Source organism: Euprymna scolopes, chromosome 4, assembly GCF_053919585.1.
Source record: "Euprymna scolopes isolate OS-2025 chromosome 4, ASM5391958v1, whole genome shotgun sequence".
Taxonomy (NCBI): Eukaryota; Metazoa; Mollusca; class Cephalopoda; order Sepiida; family Sepiolidae; genus Euprymna; species Euprymna scolopes.
The window spans coordinates 69,833,853-69,858,495 of NC_136485.1; the positions used below are offsets into that span (position 1 = coordinate 69,833,853).

Below are 24,643 nucleotides of genomic sequence, written 5' to 3' on the forward strand. Positions count from 1 at the left end.
ATACAGCCAATGCCTCGCATCAGATAAGCCTAAAGCAAAGAAGCGTATAGAGGATAAACTGACCCGGGCGGTGGACTCCCTAGAGATAGCACTAATTAAACAAGACCTCAGCCGCTTGGCTAGCGAGCGGTATGAAGGCCAAGTAGTTAGGGCTAGGTTAATGAAAGTCTAACGAAGCTGTTAATGTTGACGCTGTTGAGCGTAAGGCTGCTCTAAGGCACAGTTCGGACGGGTACATTCGGAAAGTGTATAACCTGACAGGACACGCTCAAGTATCGACTCGGGAGATATGCAGGGGGTTTCGGGAGCATCTATTGGAGCGCTTCACCCAAATACCCGGACTCAGGGTAGAGTTTGGCAGCTATTTGGCTGACTCGCCCCGCCTCACGGCGGCTCGGGCGGCTAGCTGTGATGGTCTTGTTACGGAACATGAGGTCATTACTGCGTTGAAGCAGGTTGGCTACAACAAGTCCCCGGGGCTTGATGGTTTACCCTACGAGTTTTACTTGAGGCTGTCGCCCATGTTGGTCCCTATTCTGAAGGATATGTTCAACCATTGGTTTGCCCAGGGATCCATCCCTGGACAGGTGACCAAGGAAGTGATCACATTGCTGAGGAAAGGTCAACAGCATGGTGGGGTGGAAACTTTTGATGATTTTAGGCCCTTGACTCTGCTAAACAGAGTTAAAGATTTTGGCAAAGATTCTGACGAATCGTTTGCAGGTTGTCATCACTGACTTGATCGAACCCGACCAGAGTTATGCTGTGAAGGGGAGATCGATTCAGGACAATCTTCATCTGATTCGCTTGATCATAGAGGGAATAGAAGACGACACGGAAGCCACGCTGATCAGTTTGGATCAGTCCAAGGCGTTCGACAGGGTCGACCATCGGTTCCTGGGATCTGTGCTAGAGGCCGCCGGATTTAATCCGGACTTCTACAAGTGGATCGTTGTCCTGTATGATAGGTCATTCGCCGTCTCCCGGTCGGTGCGTCAGGGTTGTCCGCTGTCGCCTCTTGTACGTCCTGGCGTTGGAACCCCTCCTTCGCAAGTTAAGGGACGAGGCGGCTACACCAGTCCTGCGCGGAATTGCTTTACCTGGAGGCACACAAGCCAGTCACCATGTTCGTGTCTTGCCCCACGGACGTTCAAGCGGTGATCGAGGCGCTCGCTCGATACGAAGAAGTCACAGGGGCCGTCTTCAACCGCAGCAAGTCTGTCGGCCTGCGGTTGGGGGCCTGGACCGGGGTAAACTCGCTTCTAGGTATTTTCAGCTGGACCGATGGGCCGGTCTGCATTCTTGGTGTCTGGTATGGACCGGGACTACAGCTAGAGAAAAACTGGTCAGAAGTATATGGCAAGGTCAAATCGTCGGTCAAGACTTTGATTCGAAGGAAATTGTCCTTGAAGGGTCGGGCGGAGGCGTGTGCTACATACGCCTTTCCGCTCATCCTTTACCGATTGTCTGTACTTCCTCTCCCTGCACAACGCCTAACCCGCTTACAAAAGCGCCTCGACTCACTCCTGTGGGACGAGGGTAAGCATTATGTGTGCAGAGAGGTCCGTGTCCAACGTCCGAGCGAGGGAGGCCTGGGTCAGCCCAGTCTCTTGTGTCATAAAAACGCTGAGAGATTGGCTTCCCTGGGTCGTTCGCTAGAGGAGAACGCTCTTTGGGTCCCTGCGGTTGAGAACTCGTTTCCCAACCTCAAACCCGACCCCTCGGTAGAAGGTCGTCGTAGACCGAGGGGGCAGTCCAAGTTCTTTGCCGAATGCCGGACTGCACTTAGAGCTTTGCCGGGGACCAGTGTCCTCGAACAGCCTAGAAAGAAACTTTATCGGGAGCTAGTGGTGGGCACCGCGAAGGATCCTCTTTGTAGGCGGTTAGGTTGGTCGATGGAGGTCGTCCGTTCTCATTGGAGTTGGGCGCCGGGGCGGATTTTCTGACAAACTCGGAATTCTCCCTCACCTGGCGACTGGTCCGAAAAGCACTGCCCCTCTGCGACGAATTCAGCATGTACAAAGAATAAACGATGGCCTGGTGTTTGCGCTGTGACGAATACAAGCTCGAATCGGTCGAGCATGCGTTTTTCAGTTGCAGCCGGATCCAGGCCCTATTGAAGTACGTTGCAGAGGTAACGGCTCGCATCGATGGCGAGCAGCCGCTCGATCTCGACATAGGTTGTTTTGTGTACAACATGGAGCCGCTGTTCCCCAGGGAGGAAAGTATAGTTTTCCTGGCGATCCTAGCAGTAGCGCGTATGGTGATCTGGATCACGCGCCTTAAGTTGGTCCGCGAAGGGACATCTGTTTCAGATCGGGATCTGATCGTTTACTTTAAACATTTGCTTAAAGTAAAGATCAGATGCGATTGGAGGAGGTTGCCCAAAGCGGAATTTAACAAGAGGTAGGTGCTCAGCACTAGTTTGTGCATCCGTCGAGGAGCCAAGTTTGAATACGTGTTCCCTCCTTAGACATGGCACGGGCAGTGCTGGGTCCTTCGGAACCCACCCCGCTTAGGTTCTAGCTAAGAAAAACTTAAGACTCTTGACTGGTGGTACAAATGAGATCCTGTTCCCGCTTTTATTTTTTCTGGTACTAGAGAACCTCTGAGCCGCCCCCTACCACACCACTCGTTTGTTTTTTTGAACACCCTCGGCCACTCCCCTACTCAGGTCACCTTCCGACCCCCTCCTCCCGCTGCTTTATTTTCGCCCACCCACACTAAGGCTCTTTCCCCAATAGGGATCTCCCTGCTTGTTTTCGGTTCCCCGGAAAACAGTGGAGGGGTCTAGTCACATAGAGTAACACGGGGGGGGGGGGGGGGGGGTCAATACTAACAACCCAGTAGATCTTTTTTGTTTTTTCATTTTTGCAAAGAACTTTTTTCAAGTAGTTTCCCCACTCCACGAATTTTCACATTTAATTTAAGAACTTAAAGTTCAATTTCATTGGGAAAAAATTAACACAAATGCACATACACAAAAAAAAAAAAAAAAAAAAAAAAAAAAAAAAAAAAAATGCATATACAAACACAGACAAATGATTAATTTGTATATATATATTTTTGAATCTTACGCTGGGGATATATTAGTTAGATTAAGATCCATAGAGTGAATGAGGTATTTTGGTAAATGTTGCCAGTCAAGAGTAGACTACAAAGTCTTCTTGATTTACTTTTGTTAGATAGTCAAAGACCCTGAACTTTTCCCCTCCCCAATTTCTTATAGGGCCTTGTGCCTAAGTTTGTTGTATTGTATTTTTTCATGTTTTTATAATTTTCTATTGCAAATAATGTAAAATATAACGACAATAAACTATATAAATAAGATCAAAGTGTAGTATCTGTTCTGATGCAGTATTTCAGCAAAATCATCTACTGGCCCCCTCTGCATAAACAGAAAAGTGGTGGTAATGTTGTGGAGAATGAACAGGCACTAATTCATCACACCCCAACCTCACATAAAAAAAAAAAAAAAAAGGTTTGTTAATCCCTGGCGGCCTCCAAAGTACTTTTTAAAGCAACATAATCGTTAATAATAGTTCAGCCATATCGGTGTCAGGTGAAAAGAAAACCTTGATTTGAAGTAAAATGGTCTGGTTATCAAACCAAACTTCCTGTTTTATCGTAAAATAAAATTGGCATGCAAAAAAACAAAAAAAATATGTAAAACTTTTGTACATTTTTTTTTACATATATTTAAAAAAAAAAAAAAAAAAAAAAAAAAAAAAAAGAGCTCGTTATCAAATTGTTAATACTTGATGAAATTAAGTGAATTTATTTTTTTTATTTTTATTTTTTTTTTTGGGAGAATCTCGTTCCATAACAAATATGTACAATTTAAACTTTTGATATTTTCATTTTTTAATGTCTTGATTAAACTGTACTCATACCAAAGTATTTTTTAAGCAAAAATACTTTTGGTGTAATAAAAATCACTTTACCATGGCTACCAGTGAATTTTAACTAAACAGGAAGTCTGTTTGGTTTGGTAAACGGAACATTTGTACATTAGTAAGATTTTCAACTGATACTGGTTTGAGTTGCCTCTACTTCTGAATCACCCACATGCTTAATATCTGTACAAACAACAACAAAAATCTTAATACTGCATACAGTAAAAAATTTCCAATATTTAAAACATTGTATTTCGTTTAATGCAGCAAGGAGATATGGTTACATAAGTAAAATGGTAAAGCAAAGCTTGGGAGAAAAACTATTTTTACAAATTTGGCTCTAGATGCATGCCTCATTAATAAATAGGTTCAAGAAGAGGGTGGGGGGAATAAAACACTAGCAGGTTGCCTGGAATTGGCCAGTCGTAAAACACTTAAATATGATATTTTGATTAATGCAGATTTCATTTATATTTTGGACCCAATATATAGTAATGATTTTTAAAAAAAAATAAAATAAAAATAAAAACTTGTACCACCAGCGAGAATCGAAACCAAAATGTTTAGTTTACGATTTACTTTTTCCTTTAACGTTAATGCCTGAGCTATGAAAACATGTTTGCTACAAAACTAAAAATTAAAACATTAACAAATAGCCATTATGTTACACATGCATATTCGTAATGCCGTCGTCAAGCCCAAATATCAGGTGATGTGGTATTAGAAACAAACAGAATGTGATGAACATTTGAATTTTTTGCAAATTAGTCCACTGGGATAATTATTCTTCGTAATATAATCAATAAAGGATGGATTCTATAATACATACACAATCTGCATAAATTGAAATATGTTTAAGCATATTGTACGACCGAGCCACACCAGGCATCCAACTAATAAAGATTATAAAGAAAAGACCATATTTATGCATCACATTTTTACTAAAAATATTCTGCAAAACTGAATAGCAGTTCAACTCAATCTAATGAGGATCCAGTCATAAAGAAACCTTAGGTCCCATATTCTTCAAATATGGGACAAGTAATTTTATAAACAAATGCTGTCTGACCAAATCAAGCTCAAGTGAAACAAAGAAATAATTTCTAAATGCTCTTAGCAATCCATCACAATGGTCATAGGAGCATGGTAGAATGTGGTATACTCCACTACTCAATGAATCTATTCTGTTCAATATAGAATTATCGACTCCTGCTTTCAGAGGCGATAAAGCTTACAGATTGTCAAAATAATATTGCTATATGCATGCATGAAGTCTTAATCACATTAAAACACTTATTGACAAAAAAAAAAAAAAAGTCTATAATGCTCGCATTCTAAATTTAAGATAATATCCATATTCTTACCATAAAACATGATTGTTAAGCTATTTTTTAAACTACTTAAAGAACATTTATATTAGTTATACAAAGTTGTATCTATTTACAAATCTTCCTAGTGTTTTGGAGAGACCATTATATAAATTACATTAGCCACAGTATTTAAGTATATTTTATTTTGATAAAAGCGAGTATAATATTAGCAATACACACGGCCATTAAAACGCTTTGGATAATCACAGATTTCAAGGGGTTTCTGCTAAAATAGTCATATTTTAAAAACAAAAGCACTTTAAATCTTCAAAATCCCAGTTTTGTTCAGAAATGAATTTACTTTCAAATGAATTAGTAAATAACATACATTATATATTTTTAGAGTTTTAAGCAAATAAAGTGATAAAAATGTGATCATAAAACGGCATTTTTGGTAAGATTTTGTAACGACCCCCCCACCCAATTTCTAAACATTCGTACCATGTTTCTGTGAAGAATTTTTTTAATGAAATTTGGAAATTAGCCAAAAGAGATGTCATTTTTAATAATTTCGAGTATCCGAAATTCATTTGACCACTCGTTTTTTTGTTGTGTTAAGTTTTCAAAATGATGAGTATTGAAAATTGAAAAAATTTTCTTCAGACACTCACTATTAAATAAAACAATCTTTTTACTGTTTATTGGTTAAAAAGATGATTGGACAGTGTTTTCTCTAGTGGTACGTAGCAATTGAAAAACATAATATCCGAAAAAAAAATAGTTATGAATTTGAATCAAGACTTCTGTAGTAGTAGTGATAGTAGCAGCAGCGATAACATGGTGTAAACAGACCTTTTGTTTTTGTTGTTTATTTTTATCTCAAATCGATTTTTTTTTTTTTTTTTTTTTTTTTTAATTGAAAGTGGTTATAAAAAAAATTGTTACATGTTTAGTTAGAGCTATTTTGTTATCAACCATACAAATATTTTTAAAAATTGGGTAGTAAATGTTAAAATATTTTAACAAGTTAAAATGTGAACTATCATTGTTTTGGTTCACGTGTACGAACGGTACACACACTTCTAATTTTCGTCTGTTTTCAGTGAATTATTATCGAATGGAAATTAATCTACCCTATTATTAATAAATTAAAAAAAAATAAAAATCAATATTTAAATATTTGTAAGTGTTCAGTTAAAAAATAAAAACAGTAGGAAAAGACATGAAATCAAAACAATATTAATTCAAAATTTTTAACAATTTGTCAGCTTTAGCAAAAAGCTGTTTCTTATATTTAAATAGAATTTAAATACTTGATATTTTTCCAAGCATCATGTTTTGTTAGAGGGACGTCACTTTTTTAAATAACATTTATTTTTGTTTGTCATAATTCTTGTAAAGTTTCACAATGGGTATCAAACACCCTCTTAAAAAAACTCGCTTAATTCTATGTCTAATCCTAGGTATGAGTGGCAAGTCTGCTCCTAAAACCTTTAGCCTTAACAATAACGCTAAGTACAAGTGGCAGAGCTCCCCACTAAACAAACTTCCTGAGTTCATATAAGCGTTAAAAAAAAAAAAAAAAAAAAAAAAAAAAAAAAAAAAAGCATAAAAACGTTTAAAGAAAGTGCACATGATTAATCTCCCATAAAAAAATAAATTGATCAACTGTCCTAAAATGCTAGGATAGTCTTGAAATGGTGAATTATTTTACATTTATGTGAAACCAACCCCCACTCTAAATTCTAAAGTTGTTTTTGTTTTGTTTCTATCAAGACTTCAGGATGTTCAATTTTCCTTAACCCAAAGTCAGAGTGGCAACCTCCCTACCTTCTCATAATTGCACAAAGACCCTCTTAAAACTATGCATGATCGCCTTTTAGAAAAAAAAAACAAAAAAAAAAAAAACACCCAGGATTTATCTATCATAGGAAAAGGGGGGTAACTGCCCTAAAACGCTTGAAGGATTCAAAATGGGAAATCATTTTACATTAAATTCTAAAATAATTTTTATCTTTTTAAAGTTTTTCAAGTTGTTCACATGCAATTGTCTATAAAGGTAGAGTCACATATTTTGGAGAGGTGGTCAGATGGGGATGGGTAGCAGAAGGTATTAATCTACAATAATACCAAAGAAATATTGCAATATATTCATTTTTAACCAATCCTAGATTTCGATTTCAGTTTTTGGCACATAAAATGCATTACAACTAAACTTTTAGTTCTCTAACTTTTCTTTTAATGAATACATGGCATTTTTAAGCAATTGCAGCATATTTATGTGCATTTACTGCAGATTTGGAAACCATTCATTTCTGGAGATTTTCAATAGCATATTCAGATTCCTTGCACAAAAATACACTTATATGGCAAATTTCATTGCTTAAACTTGTGTTTTAACAAAGATATAGCATTTTTACTGAAAAAGTGAAAAAATGTGACAAAACGCATATGGTCTTAAAGAGGGGAAAATATTCAAACACGCAGGGCATAAAAATAGTCATAACTTCCTTGATTTTAATTGGATTTTAAAAATTTAAAAAGATTCTTTCTTAGCTTATCAAGCTCTTTCTATATCTACCAATATTGAAATATTTTAAGCCATTTAAATTTTTTCATGTGTATTGCTAATATAATATTGTGAGGTCTTCATGCTGGGCATTCATAAGTTTTATTTTATGACTTAAAAATTATAGAAACTGAAAAATAGAAATGGTAATACTGGTGTCCAAAAGTCACTAAAATGTTGAAAATGTCATTTTACCGTTAATGATTATTTCTCTATTTCAGATATTTTATAAATAATATTTTGGAAATTAATTATAGATAAGTATAGCATTGAACATACGCAAATTGAAATTGGTTTAACAAAATCAGAGGTCAATTATTTTGACTCGAGGAGCTTATTGACGGCATTTTCATGTAAGAGATATCCCAAGTCACAATTCGAAACATTGTGCACCGATTTGAAAACCAAGAAGCTGTACATAATCTTCAACGAGCTGACATCTCTAAACATCACAAATGAAAATAGGGAAAGAGTGCAAGAGAGTGAGGAGCAGTATTCTGAAACTGCTCATTCTACATAACTTTGGATACGTCTAAGCTCACTACACAACATTCTACAGTTTAAAACTTTCATGTAGCTTGTTCAACACTTGAAGCCTGAAAATTTTCAAACGAGGGTTCAATATGCAGTTCAAATGCAGTCCGAAATGATAAATTTTGTGCAAAAGTTGATTATGTCAGATGAAGCCCATTTTCATTTGAATGGATTTGTTAAAAATAAATTTTGGGACTCTGAAAATCCAAGGGCAATTCATCAGAAGCAGTTGCATCCCATAAAGGGCACTGTATGGTGTGCAGTAAGTGAAGATTATTTGACATTTTTTTTTTGGAAGATCAAGACAAAAATGCTGTATCTGGAGAGAGATCCTGCACCCACAAATTCAAAATAGGTTCGGATTATAGTTTCAACAAGATGGGGCAATAGCACATACGGCGAGAGACACTTTGGAGCTTCTCAGGCAATGCTTTGGCTACAACATTATCTCTCGCTATGGCAATGTCAAATGGCCACCACGTTCCCAAACTTGACTAGCCCTGACTTTTCCTTAATCTCAATCCAGAGATTCTGCAATTTCTCATGTTTTGGAAAGAGCACAATTATGCATAGCTGAAAATGGGCAACATTTGAAAGATTCTTCATAAAGATTGTTTGCATTTTGCATGTTTTTATTTAGTTTCTCAATGTCTTATCTTTCTGTAATTCTAACAATCTATCAAAAATCGAAGTTCCAAAGCCTTCAGTGACTTTTTGGACACCCTGTATAAAGTTCAGGACATGGGGCAGGCATAAATAATATCCTCATTTATTCCCAGCAACAAGTTAAAAACTAAGAATTTATGGAAAATTTATTCTAATGTCACTGTACTTACACCGAATGAATGATAAGTACATCTTTGGATTCAACTCCCAAAATGGGATACAACATTTAAAATAAACATTGTATAGATTTGTTATAGCGACAGAAAAACAAGATTCTTTATTAAATGCTAGGTCTTCTTGCTAATCCTAATTATATAATAGCAAAATCAACATCAAAGTATGTAGTGGTCATAAATTGCTCCTTAAATGATGTTAGTTCTTACATATACTGACCTTAGCATGTCCATGCTTCCCAGTTTTTGAGGTGGACATCTCCACGATCTTACAAGCTCTGTTTTTCATACACACATAACCATTTTTGCGCAAACTTGAGCATTGTTGCGGGAACGTCTGAGAAGCTCCAGCATCTCCAGTCTCAAAATTCTCTTCAGCCATACAAAAGGTTTAGTATACTGGAAATTTAAAAGTATTAAAAGATCAAGGATAAAATTTTCAAGTTTTATGAATTTCCATTTAATAAAAAAAAAAAAATACAAATTTATTGAAGAGTGAAAAAACATGCAAAGTAATGTTAAAACTTTTTGTAACACTTGGTGTGATGAAACCTTGTTCCACTTATGAAAATTCTTGATTCTGAAACATCAAATTATAAAACAATGATTTTGTAGAATTGGTTTAAACTTATTCAAAGTTTAAATGCAATTATAGAAAAGTTGGGACCATACGAATTTAAATAACCTAAAATGAGCACAGACTAAAAGCACACTAACACCTACTTCAATAACTTTAAATTTGATTGAATCAAACAGAATACTATGCAATTTTATTACTGTTAGATTTTTATTAAAGTTTTAGTTTTTAAAGAATTTTTTAAATAAAGAAAAAAAAAAAGCATATAACAAGTGTGCCTCTAAAACCCATTTTCTAAATTTACCCATTTGTAACTTCCTTAGACTGATGGATAATGTGCAAAGCTTTAAAATTAAAACTAAGAAACCCTAAACCAAGAAATTTTTTTTTCCCAATCTAGTGCCCATGCCTTTTTTTTAGGGGGGGGGAGTAGATTAAAATCCAACCATGAGGCTTCACAAGGGAGGAGAGACAAAAATGTTATCACACACAGCAGTATGACAATACCCGTCAAGTCAATTGGACTTGAAACGTAAAACCAGCGCCTCCATTTACATGACCCGACAATCCTGCATTGTCAAAACGACATGTACCAGAGAAACCTCGGCAGTTACTCGCTGAACTGGCATAATTTTTTATAGCCCTCGGACAAACTCATTTTCGCCATAGGTAGGTCTGACTGATTTTCGTAAATCTGCCATAATGAATTTAACAGGTTGCTAGTCTGTACCAGGAGGGAGATGCTGCTTAAGTGAAGAATCTGCAGAGAAGAGGTACGATGCAATTCAGCAAGGGTACATTCAGACTGCTCTTGAGCAGTTCCGCACATACTAGTCACTCTTCTGGTCAAGATCACACAAATGACAATGTTGCGCAGGACGTTTTTATCCTGGTACTGGTTCAGGAACTTCCTCAATGGCACTTGTCTGTCGCATCATTGAATTCTTCCTGCTCTAGATCCTTGGGAGATAATATCACAGATGGACGCACATCTTGACTGAAATGGAGTGTTGACTATAGAGATTTGTTACTGTACCCTTGCTGAATTGCATCGTACCTCTTCTCTGCAGATTCTTCACTTAAGCAGCATCTCCCTCCTGGTACAGACTAGCAACCTGTTAAATTCATTATGGCAGATTTACGAAAAGCTGTTATTTCTTAAATTTTTGCATGATTAAAACTAATATTTACTCCAATTTATTATGTCGCCTGCTACATTGGTTGACCATTTCCCCATATCCTGTCAGTTTACAGAAACAGCTGAAATATGCCGATGTAACATCCACATAAGAAAAAAAAGAAAAAAAAAAAAAATTCCTTAATTATGTTTAAGAGTTTTGCATATCATCCATCTAACAATGTTACAAGCGAGCAAATTGAAATAGTTTTATTTAGTTTTTATATGTAAATACACTCCGTCCATTTACATAGTAAAACTTCAGATTTGCAATGGAAAAAAAATCTATATAAGAGCAACTTTAAAAAGGTCTTTATACAGGGTGACAAAAAAGGGCCCTAACTAATTAGGCCCCGTTTCTTAGTGTTTTGCTCGAATGAAATGAAACTGGTCATAACTAGTTTATTATATTCAAAACATCACATCAAAAACACTAGGTTCTTTGGCCTTTTCTCCGTTGACTAAAATGCTCAGAAAAACAATTGAATATCCTGCTTTTTTTTGGGGTCGCCCTGTATTATGATTTGAAAGTAGAAATTTAAAAATCCAGTGTTACTTCTTTTGTGGTGCTTGAAATCTACATGATCCAAATGTTGGTCGATATATTTACTCGTACTAAGTAAGTGGTGATAGGAACTGAGAATGTGTTTATCATTTTCAAGACAAATGGTTTTTAATTTATTTTATTAAAAGATTGAAAATGCTAATCCAAGGAGCATTTGAGCCAAGTTACAAGTTAAAGTGGAGGGGGGTACTACATTCAGAAACTAGTCACTCAGTTTAGATCACTTACTACTTTTTCCATCATAAATTTTTTTAAATGAAAGACCTTAAAAATACTTAGCCATGATTTTTGCCAATACAGTGTAGCCTTGCTAAAAATAAGTAAATTCTTTCACTTATGGAGAAAGAAAGAAAAAGACCATAGTTCTGATGCATATATTTGATGAAGTTATTGCTTCATTTTTTTTTCTATCTATCTATCTTCTATATATATATATAAATAAAAGAACTCATTTTTATTCTTCTATCTATATCTTCTATCTAAAAGAAATTTCCCCCCCCCCCTGCGATTTTAACCTTAATAGGATTAAAAATGAAGACATTTCATGCAAATGTAATGTGCACACACTGCAGCACATTACCTTTGGTGTGTGTTATAGGCCTATCACCTATCCACTTACTCGATAAACTTAGATCCCTATATTTTTTCTGCTGAGAGTCCACGGCCAAATTCGGTTACAATCAATGGATGTGGTAAAATCTTTTCCCTCTATTACATTCATACTCCTCCCGCGCCCACTTATCACCGGTGGGGATACGTCCACAAGGGACACTACGAGGAAGCACCGGTTTGAGTTCGTAGTTGCTAAAACAAAAAATTGGCATTTTTTCGTCGGTTGAAACGCAACTTTCGATTACATCAAATCCAATGTTTACTTATGCCATTTCTTTTCTTTTAAAATTTTTATTTATATTGGGGGAGGAGGGGGAAGCTAAACCGAAGGGTTACTGATGCCATTTTTTTTTATTTTTTATTTGATTTATATTGGGGGGGGGGGGGGGAGTTAACGAACAGAAAGGGTTACTGATGCCATTTTTTTTTTTCTTTAGTTTACTTTATTTTTGTTCATTTTATTTACATTGGGAGTGGGGGGTAACGTACCGAAGGGTTACTGATGCCGTCTTTTTTTTTTTTTTTTTTTTTATCAGACATTCTTAGCTCACATTCAATTTTACCTTGCTTAGTTTAATAGCAGTCTATCACAATGCTATCTTACTGAAATCCATTCTCCTCTGCATTAAAAATACAGTTTACAGAGAAAATCACATTTATTACATAAATAAACAAACAAATGAAACCAACTACCATTGGATTCCCAACTGTATTTATGCCACGTTCCTTTCTTTTGACATAGCCTCATCAATTAACACTATCCAGCCAACATTCAGGTGAATACAGTTCAGTTCTTACAGAAATCCGTTCTCCGCCACATTCTACAGTTTACACAGAAACAATCGCGTTTATTAAATACACAAAAACACGAACCAAACAAATTAACATTCGATTCCAGATTTTACATCTAACTATCCGTCTGCAACTATTGTATCCAACTGTATGTCACGTTCATTCCTTTATCGACCTAGCCTCATCGATTAACAATTCCCAGCCAACATTCAGGTAAACAGTTTTATATGCAGTTGATTTCCAAGTATATGGATATCTTCCTTTGCTTTTTTCTTCCCGATTTACCGTAATTTCCATTCAAGCTTGGATCACGCGACACCGGCAATCATCGGTGTAAGCTGCGACCATTCTTTTTCAACCGATTACTCACCGATTTATTCCTTTTGTGTTTTTTTTTTTATGTTATGTTTACTGTACTTTTTAAGGTGATACTACAGGAAAAAGGGGACTTTTCCAATTAGTTATTTATTTTTACACATTGATTTCTCGAAGTTTAATTAGCCCAATTAAAAAAACGCTATGTAAATTGAGGCAGACAACATTAGATTTGTAAGAAAGCCACTATGACAGCGATGCATACACGTTTAACAAATAAAAAAAAAAAAAAAAAAAAAGGTGTACTTACACCTAACATTTATATGGTTAAATAATCTATTTTTGCAGACAAAATTACTGTATGTGGATAAATCTTTTGCATAAACAAAACAAAAGACAAACAAATTAAATACTAGCATAAAATAAATATTTTCATTTCAGATGCTACCTTTTTCTTTTTTTTTTTTTTTTGGCCAATTGGATTGCCGAAAATATTTCAGTCGCTTCACTACATTCAATTTTACCACGGACTTTATTTACAAATTCTTTATATCTTAGAATTTTTGGATAAAATTAAGATTTCAATGTTCTCGGTGTTTCCACAGATAACTTCAACTTGTCAAGATATGTTTCAAGATTCATCATAGGGAATTTACATTTTGGAAGTTCCCTGTATTTTGCGTATAACGTCACTTGGGTTAATTTCCCTGTGTTTCACAGGTAAGTAGATTATTCTGGAAATGAATATTGTGTTAGACCTGAAAAATAGATTGTTTAGCCAGAGAAATGTAGCCAAGAAGTGAGAAATTATCAAAGTTGGGTGCCCAACTCCTTTATTGGTTAATAAGGTTAGAACTCGTTCGTTCCAATCCAAATGGCTTAATGATATTGACTGGTTATGTGAGAGTAAATCTGAAGAAAAACTATTGTTGGCCTTGCTTGCTTTTCACGCCTAACTCAGAACAATCATGGACTGATACTAGCTATACTGATTATAGGCATATTTTGGCCGACTGCAAATTTTGAACAATTATAAGTGTTTAAAAACATTTTCCATGTATTACAGTCACTGCTATTAGTGAATCGTCCAAACTTGAAAGAGAAAGGCATAATAAATTGGTCGAAGAAAATAGGCAATATCGGAAACCCCTGATAAACGCAATAGTATATCTTTGCAAACAAGAACTACAATTGCGGACGATGCAGGGGAAGATTGTCTTAAAGGTAATTATCAAGAATTATTGCAGTGTTTCTCTAAAATTGAGTGTTTGTATCAAAACTTTCTGCCAAAGAAGGCTCTAGTCAATTTTCAGGTGTTTCCAGAACAATACAGAATGAAATTATATCTGCAATTGATAACATGATTGCTGATGCTATTTACGCTGAAATTCAAAGTGCCCCATTTATTTCAGTGCAGGCTGATGAAACAACTGACTGCAATGCATGCACAGCTTTCGATCATTGTTAGGTATGTGAATGGATGCAAAATTATTGAACTATTCCTTGGATTTCATGACGTGAGCGCTGACAAAAGTGCCACAAGATTAGCTGATGTAATTGAGAATTCTTTAAATTCCTTCGATGATGCAAAATCAAAATTGGTTTGCCAAACTTATGGAGCAGCCGTGATGGCAGATGAACGGAACGGATTGCAAATCAAATTGAGAGAGAGGGGATTTAAATACGCCGATTTCATCCATTGTTATGCCCATAAACTTGAGTAAAAGTATGGAAAAAATTTATGGCATTAAAATATTTTTCACATTTACACAGCTTCAGTAAATTCACATCTAGTATGAAACGGAAGAGGGTGTTCCGAAAATTTGAAATCAGCATCCCATCTTTATGTGCTACCAAATGGTTTTATAAATCAAGAACTATATCTGCTATAAAAGATGATCGTCAAGAAAAATAATGAACACTAAGATTTTTGATCATGGCGAAATATGGGATGAAGCAACACTAAGTGAAACCGACAATTTATTGTCAAAATTGAATGATTTAACTTTCATATTTTAACTGTTTTCATGTCATTCTTTCTCAAGCAGAGAAACTATTTGACATTTTACAGTGCAGAAAACTCTACGTGAAATATGCTCAAGATAAAATACATGATTTCATTCAATCAATATCAAACAAGTGTGACAATGAACATTATGAAAATATGATCCAACAAATGATGACAGACATGGAGATGACAAATCACACGCTCCACCCACAAAAAGAACTAGGAGAAATCAAATCAACTACAAAAGTATATTTTGAAATAATTCAAAACATCATTTCATCACTAAAGGAACGAGTCGCCAACATAGGAGATTTCATATTTTGAATTGCTTGATGTGAAGTTTGAAGTTTTTTCCTGTACATTCCTTAAACAGATGCATTGCAGAAAAAAATACCCTGGTATTTTTTTCCTAAAATCCTTGACAAGTGAGTTCGGGTATTTGTATTCTGACAATGATTTCAAAAAATGTACTTCAAGTAAAACTATTTCAAAGATGCTTCATGAACTGTTTTTAGTCTGCAATGTCTGAAACGGAGACAACTTTCCTTTACCACTCCTGCTACTTCAGTTTCAAATGAAAGTTTCAACCTTGGACAGAATACGATCATTTTTGAGATGCACTATGGCTGAGGATCGATTTTCATTTTTAGCCCAAATTTCAATTGAAAAGCAAATGCTTAAAGACTTAGAGCAAACAAATGAATTGCACAATAAGGTAATAGAAAAATTTGCAACCAAACCAAGACGCCTGGAATTTATGCTCAAATGAGATGACCTTAAAAAAAAAAAAAAAAAAAAAAAAAAAAAAAAACACGCTTAACCAGTACACACCCAGTCAAAAGGCATTTATACACGAACACTAGCTGTGAAAGGATGCAGCAAAAATGTTACATACAGAATCTTAAAATTACAAATGTATTTACGGAATTCTACGAAGATTCGAGGTTTGAGGGTTTTTCTTACTATTAACATCAAATGACAGGACACATTTTTTGTAGATTTCTACGATTCAAAATTCACAAATAAACCATTCCTTAATATATAAAATCATTTAATTATTTTATAATTCCATGAGACAAATGACCTGGTTAGTTATCGTCATCAATTTCTTTTAATAAACATTTTGTCATAATGAACATATCTTTATTTTTGAAAGGAAAAAAAAACCCTCTTATCTACTGTATTAACAAGACTACAAATTATATAGTATCTGGATTGTTTACAAAAAAAAAAAAAAAAAAAAAAAAAAATCCATCATGCAAGGCTAGATGACTGACTGGAATACAAAATTCAAACCATCTTAAGGCCAAAATTAGTGCAGACCTTTTATAAATATTTATTAAAACAAATTCAATATTTCGAATTCTAACAAATTCGAAGTCAGGAAAATCCAGGTTTTAAATTTTTTACGTCGTATGGCAAGCAATGTAAAGATAAAACCTGTATTTTCCTGATGAAGAATTTGTTAGAATTCAAAATACTGAATTTATTTTGATAAATAAAGGTTAAAAAAAAAAAAAAAAAAAAAAAAAAAAAAAAAAAAAAAAGTTTTACACATACTACTTTTATGTTAATTTTATTTCGGACTATTAGTCTCATCTTTATTAGTTGTTGTTTGTTTGTTTTTATTGGTTCACAACGTTTCGGCCAACTTCCTCTGGCCTTCGTCAGGTGGTAACCGCGACGGATAGGAACTTCGAATCTCCTAACTGCATTCTCAAACAACAACTAATAAAGATGAGACTAATAGTCCGAAATAAAAATAACATAAAAATGCTCATCTCAAAATAAAAAAAAAGTTCCAATTAAGGAATAATTATATATATATATATATATATATATATATATACTACTTTTAATCTATAACAAATCTCAGCTGTGTTTAAATGCATGTATGTTTGCCTAAAGCTCGACCTTTCAGACAATATGAAAAAAAATTTGCCCCCAAAATTAATTCCTTTACCCTCAACTGGGTACTTTTCTACAGGGAGGGAGGGGGGGTCGCTTTTTTGCCAATACTTTCAAGTCATCACCTCTTTTCGATGGTCTAGCCTTAATTTAAACCTAAGGCACTTCTGGTTTGGCAATGAGCACAACAGCAAACGCGTCACAGGTGAGAGAGAGAGAGAGAGAGAGAGAGAGAGAGACACACACACACGCGCGCGCGATTGCAATATTTAAATTTTGTACCCCACCAAAGAATCATGAGATATATATATATATATATATATATATCGATCCGTCATTAAGGCAAGCCCTACCAAAGGGTCCAAAAGAATTTCTAATCTTTCTGCAAACCATAAAATATTCAATGAAAGCTCCATCTTTTAGAACAATGTACTAGCAAACTCGGGATACAAAGTAAGATACGAATAATGCTAAAAACTATCCAGTATGTAGTTATTCTAAATCACATTCCCTGACACCAGCAACCATATTTGACTGAATCCTGCAAGACTAAGAAAACTTAGTTGAAGATTTTATACTCATTCAGAACATTGCAATTGATCACTTATTCTTGCACCTGTTTATGTACCAGGGAATAGAATAACTAAGCACAACTCTACACTGTTTAAAGTCACTTGAAAACCAATGACCTGTCAAATTCAGAAAAGAATGCATTATTTTTTTTATTCAATCTTCACCCCAAACAAGGCAAGTGCCACTTTGAAGTAAGGGGCTACTATCGGGGACAATTTGTGGGGGCATTATGAAGGGAGATGAGTAGAAAGAGGTTTGTTCACATTACACTTGAACATCTGCATATCAGTACAGTTGGAAAAGCAGTATCCCAGAAGGGAGTTCCAATTTGTAGCTGTCCAGATGTTTGCAGTTCATGAAATGTTAATTTTAGCAAGAGATGAATTTTTGTTTTACTTTTATAAATATATCAAAATATTTTACAGTGAAGTACTTTTGATGGAATGCTGTAATTTTTTTTGTACAAAGTTTTGCAATAAGTCTATAAATCCAATGTCACAGGTTACAGAATATGGCTGAATATCAACAGCAATCATTTCAGATAATGGAGCTCGTGATCTGTATTCCAAACTTTTTTGACCAACGTTGATCCTGTTGTAGTTTAGTGTTTGCTAGAGGCACGTAGTTGCTGCCACTTTCTCCTGGAATGTCTGTCCCTGAATATTCATTGTGCTTCTTTTCAATGAAGCTTTCTAAGATGGTTTAGCAATACGCATGAAAAAATTTAAATGGCTTAAAATATTTCAATATATAGAAAAAGCTTGATAAGCTAAGAAAGAATCTTTCAATTTTTAAAATCCAATTAAAATCAAGGAAGTTATGACTATTTTTATGCCCTGCGTGTTTGAATATTTTCCCCTCTTTAAGACCATATGCGTTTTGTCACATTTGTTCACTACTTTTTCAGTAAAAATGCTATATCTTTGTTAAAACACAAGTTTAAGCAATGAAATTTGCCATATAAGTGTATTTTTGTGCAAGGAATCTGAATATGCTATTGAAAATCTCCAGAAATGAATGGTTTCCAAATAATCTGCAGTAAATGCACATAAATATGCTGCAATTGCTTAAAAATGCCATGTATTCATTAAAAGAAAAGTTAGAACTCAAAGTTTAGTTGTAATTCATTTTATGTGCCAAAAACTGAAATCGAAATCTAGGATTGGTTAAAAATGAATATATTAAAATATTTCTTTGGTATTATTGTAGATTAATACCTACTGCTACCCATCCCCATCTGACCACCTCTCCAAAATATGTGATTCTACCTTTATAGACAATTGCATGTGAACAACTTGAAAAACTTTAAAAAGATAATTATTTTAGAATTTAATGTAAAAGGATTTCCCATTTTGAATCATTCGAGCGTTTTAGGGCAGTTACCCTCCCCCCACTTTTTCCTAGGAGATAAATTCTGGGTTTTTTTTTTTTTCTGTGATTATGCGTGGTTTTAAGAGGGTCTTTGTGCAATTATGAGAAGGTAGGGAGGTTGCACTGACTTTGGGTTAATGATAGGGCTAAGGAAAATTATGTTTGAACATCCTGAAGACTTGATAGAAACAAAGCAATTTTAGAATTTAGAGTGGGGGTTGGTTTCACATAAATGTAAAATAATTCACCATTTCAAGACAATCCTAGCATTTTAGGACAGTTGATCAATTTATTGGAGGGGGGGGGATTAATCATGTTCACTTTTCTTCAAACGTTTTTTATGCTTTTTTCTTTTTACGTTTATGAGCTCAGAGGAAGTTTTAGTGGAGAGCTCTGCCACTTGTACTTAGCATTATTGTTAAGGCTAAAGGTTTTAGGAGGAGGCTTGCCACTCGTACCTAGGATTAGACAGTGAGTTTTTTTTAAGAGGGTGTTTGATACCCATTGTGAAACTTTACAATTATGACAAACAAAAATAAATGTTATTTAAAAAAGTGACGTCCTAACAGAAAACATGCTTGGAAAAATATCAAGTATTTAAATTCTATTTAAATATAAAAAGAAACAAGTTTTTGCTAAAGCTGGCAAATTGTTAAAAATTTTGAATTAATGTTATTTTGATTTTTAATTACATTTCATGTTCTTTTCCTACCGTTATTTTTTAACTGAGCACCTCCTACAAATATTTAAATATTGATAATTTTTTTTTTTTTAATAATAGATTAGTTTCCATTCGATAATTCACTGGAAACATTTAAGGGACAAAAATTAGAAGTGTGTGTACCGTTCATAGTACACGTGAACCAAAACATTTCATATTTTCACTTGTTAAAATATTTAAAAATTTACTATTATCCAATTTTTAAAAATATTTGTATGGTTGATAACAAAATAGCTCTAACTAAACATGTAAGAATTTTTTATAACCAGATTTTCAATTAAAAAAAAAAAAAAAAAAAAATCGATTTGGAATAAAAACAAAGGTCTGTTTACGCCAGGTTATCGCTGATGCTGATGAATCTGCTACTATCACTAATACTACAGAAGTCTTGATTCAAATTCATGATTTTTTTTTCGGATATTATGTTTTTAAATTGCTACGTACCACTAGAGAAAACACTGTCCAATCATCTTTTTAACCAATCTAGTAAGAGATTGTTTATTTAATAGTGAGTGTCCGAAGAAAATTAAAATTTTCAATACTCACCATTTTGAAATATTTTTTAACAAAAACGAGTGGTCAAATGAATTTCGGGCACTCGAAATTAAAAATGACATCTCTTGGCTAATTTTCAAATTTCATTAAAAAATTCTTAACACGGTACGAATGTTTAGAAATTAGGGGGGGGGGGGAGTCGTTACAAAAATCTTACCAAAAATGCCATTTTATGATGTTCACAATTTTATCACTTTATTTGCTTAAAACTCTAAAAATATGTTATCTACTAATTCATTTGAAAGTATATTCATTTCTGAACAAAACTGGGATTTTGAAGACTTAAAGTGCTTTGGTTTTTAAAATATGACTATTTTAGCAGAAACCCCTTGAAATCTGATTATCCAAAGCGTTTTAACGGCCATGTGTATTGCTAGATGGTTTAACATTTGTTGTCAAAAGTTTACTGATTTACCACCCTTTGATATAACAAATTGACCTTGGGATTGATATTAAAATACTTCCAGCAGAAACTGGTTGCCATAATGGTTGAAGGTAGTTAATTAGTTAATTTTTACATATTGAAATTACATCTAATCTCTAATTAGTAATTTTGATAATATACATTATCTAAACCAGAAAAATAAAAATGTAATGGTAGCAAGAGTCCAAAAAAATGAGGACCAAGAGTTTGAAGAATGCTTTATTCTCGGTCCGCACATCATCTCCGTTTACTGCACAATCCCTCAACATGAAAACTGAAAGATGAAGCAATAACTTTCTTTGACAGTGATTTGAAGTAAAAAGTAAATTCGATAGCAAAAAGAAAGGACTGAATTTTCCATATTCTTACATCTATTGTCCTCAAATTCAGTGCAGTTTTAAAAATCTACATTTCAACAGAGCATCATGCCTGTTATTTGATAATATGGTGCATGTATCTTTGATAAACTTTCACTGGCAAGCAAAACTTGTCTGTTTACAATATAATTAATATTAGTATCATTTATGACAATTTGCTGATAAATCGGCATTACAACCCCTATTAATGAGGCGATTATCAAAGACCGTTTAATCAGTAATTGGACAACTTGAAACCGCTTCCAAAGGAGGCAGTGTCAAGAGAATACCAATTCAAAAGCAGTCTCCAGTCGCATGTATATATCAGTCAGGAGAGATGCCATTTTTGTAGTTCTTGGAAAGTGTCAATATTCAATTTACAGCACCTGCCATTCCCAAATAGTCATACATTTGGTACTGACCAGGCTCAACATTTGGTGATCTAACAAAGAACTGGTGTTAATGTGATTATATCATATGGAGGTTACTGATGGTCCATTAATGATGGTTTGAAGAGCTGTCATACATCTGTTTGTTATTCGCCAAAACTCAGAAGACTATACCACTGCTCAGCAAACCTGAATTTAACAGATTCAACATAGGACTCTTTTGCAGTTTATAAAACTTTTGCGGTAATTTTGGAGCATCTATTTCATTGAAAGCCGTTTGAAAAACTTCCAGGATATTAAATATGAACATCTATAAAAAAAACGAGACCTTCTGAAAGAGTTTCTTCTGTGTTTAATATGTCGATCTAATCATTAACTAGAGTACAACCAGGAAATCAATGCTAGGACTCCACATTAGATTCATCTAACTTTAATCTCAACTAAAAATTATGTTGAGAAATTACTACTTAGCCAAGTATCATCAACCAGGTTTTATTTCTATTTTGTCACATATGCAAACCCCCTACACCAGCTAGCTACTGAGAAGTTAGAATATCTCAAAGTTGATGCTTTGTAGTACAAAAATAAGTAAAGATAGAAAGCTTGTCCTAAAATTTGAAAAGAGTTGGATAAAAACTATGCACGAATCGATAAGTAGTGATGAATGCATATAAACATGAGAATTTGTGCCAAGACGCACACGAAAATCTGTAAACTAAATGTTCAACAACTAACTTACAAAGTGTTCATTTTGTTATTTAGAAAACAGTTAATTATAGAAAAATATTAAATAAATAAATTTGAAAAAGAATGACTAACAATGATCACACTTTTAGGAGTTAAAACACACAAACCACTTATCCAGTTAAGTAAAAGAATAACTTTTAATGGGTTCGTTTTACAATCCCTATGAAATATGAAAATATTTAAAAAGAATAAATTTACTTTTTTTTTTGTTAAGATAGAAAAATTTAAAAACCAAAATTGGCAATTTAAGCTGGGAGGAAGGGGCATACAGATGCTCTTGAAACAGTGTGAAGATACAAGAGGGAATTTCTGCCTCCTCAAATTGGATGATATAGAGAAAAGAGGATAACAAACCTAAAAACATGTATATGCAACCCTAGAACAATAACTTATTTGCACCGTTTGTATTAGGGATGTACCGATTATTGAATTGGCCGATTGGTTAATCGGCCTTTGATAATCGGCCAATTAACAGGTTTTCTAATGCAGATTTATCAGCAAATCTTGTCATGATACTAATAATTATATTGTAAACGAAGACAAGTTAACTCAGACTTTTATTTGCCATTAAAAATTTATCAAAGATATGCATGATCTACACTATATTATCAAATAACAGGCATGATGTGCTGTTAACATGTAGACTTTTACAACTGCACTGAATTTGAGGACAATGGATATAAGCATATGGAAAATTTCAGTTTTTTCTTTTCCTATTGACTTTACTTTATCTTTCAGTTTTCATGTTTAGAAATTGTACAGTAAATTGTGACACTGAATAAAAAATAAAGCATTCTTCAGTGATACTCTTGTTCCTCATTTTTGGACTATTGCTACCATCACACTTATTTTTCTGGTATAGATAATGTATATTTATGTCTGATAATTTCTCAGATTTTTACGTATTACTAAATATTAACCTTCAACCATTAATTATGGCAGCCAGTTTCTGCTGGAAGTATTTTGATGTCAATCCCAAGAATACAGCTACTTGCAAGTTATGTTAAGCCATCACATAAAAGGGTAGCAAGTGAGCAAAAACTTTTACGATTAATGTTAAACCATCTTAGAAAAGATGATCCAAAAGAATCAAAATGTTGCAAATAAGGGAAGCACAATGAATATTCAAGGACATTCTAGGAACAAGAACTACGAGTGAAATACCAAACTACTATAGAATCAATATTGGCAAAAAAGAATTTGACATTGATCACATGTAAAAAGAAATCCATTATCTGAGAAGAGAAATGATTGATATTCAACCATATTTTGTAACATCTGACATTGGATTTAATAGGCTTATTGCAAAACTGTTCAAATTACAGCATTTCATAAAAGTTTTTCACTGAAATAATTTTAGATATATTTACAAAAGTAATACAAAAATTTAAGTCTTGCTAAAATTAGCAACATTTCATGAACTACAGACATTTTGACAGCTACAACAGATAATGCTCCTTTCCGAGTTTGACAGGTTATTGGTTTTCAAAGGATTGAACAGTGCATGGCTGTGTTTAGAGTTGTTCCATTCCCTGGTGTACGAATGAGTGAAGAATTGCAATGTTCTGGATGAGTATAAAATCCAGAATAAAGTTTTAGTCTTGCAGAATTCAGAAACAAATATAGTTGCTAGTGTTAGGAAATGTGATTTAGAATAACTATTATACATTGTAACTTAGATGTAATGGTTGTTTTTACAGACTAACAGAAATAGAGTTTCTCACTTTAATCGTTTTCTATTGGTAAATTAACTGAAATACAGGATCAGCTTAATTTGGAAAAACAAACTATCTAAATGATAAAAACTTGTGTATGTGTACATTATTAGACCCATGATTCAAATATATTTTAAAGATTTGAATAGAAAACATTTAGAATTGGATTTTACATCTACTTTTGAATGATCAGCAGTATACTCTCCCCTGCTGAGGATGAAAAAGCAAACCTAATTACATGGCAACTTTGAAACAAACTCACAAAAAGTAACCAGTAAAAATGTCACAAAAGCTGCTTTCATCACTCCTAGTATGAGAAAACAGGAAATAAAAGTACAATTATTTCTAATTCAATTTCAGTCTTGATTTTTGAGGTGTGAAAAGTAAACATCGCATCATTTATAATAGCAAAATTGCACTGATTGACAATTTTTTTTTTAAAAGTATCATTAAATAAAACTGAATTAAATGACAGTAAATATAAACATTCAATATAATTCTATACAAATGATTATGCTTTTAAAAAACAATTCCAGCTGCAACTTACTTTATTATAAGTCGCTAAACATACTATGTTCAATTTTAGTGACGGATATCAAGTACCAAATGTCAAACACATACTAATGTCAAAATCACATCAAAATCTATTAAAGAGATCTGGAATAATGCATACCTAGTCAATACATATAA

At 33.9% G+C, this 24,643-nt stretch overlaps 1 protein-coding gene across 2 annotated transcripts in view; it reads right to left on the reverse strand.

Moving 5' to 3' along the window:
* LOC145268291 (eukaryotic translation initiation factor 5A-1-like) overlaps positions 1-24,643 on the reverse strand; it is a 62,246-nt gene that overhangs the window by 18,594 nt on the left and 19,009 nt on the right. For both annotated transcript variants that reach the window (XM_080123702.1, XM_080123712.1), the window contains exon 2: positions 9,369-9,547. In XM_080123702.1, the coding sequence (XP_079979828.1) occupies positions 9,369-9,530 (162 nt within the window). In that variant the 5' untranslated portion in view covers positions 9,531-9,547. The remainder of the gene's footprint in view (positions 1-9,368; positions 9,548-24,643) is intronic.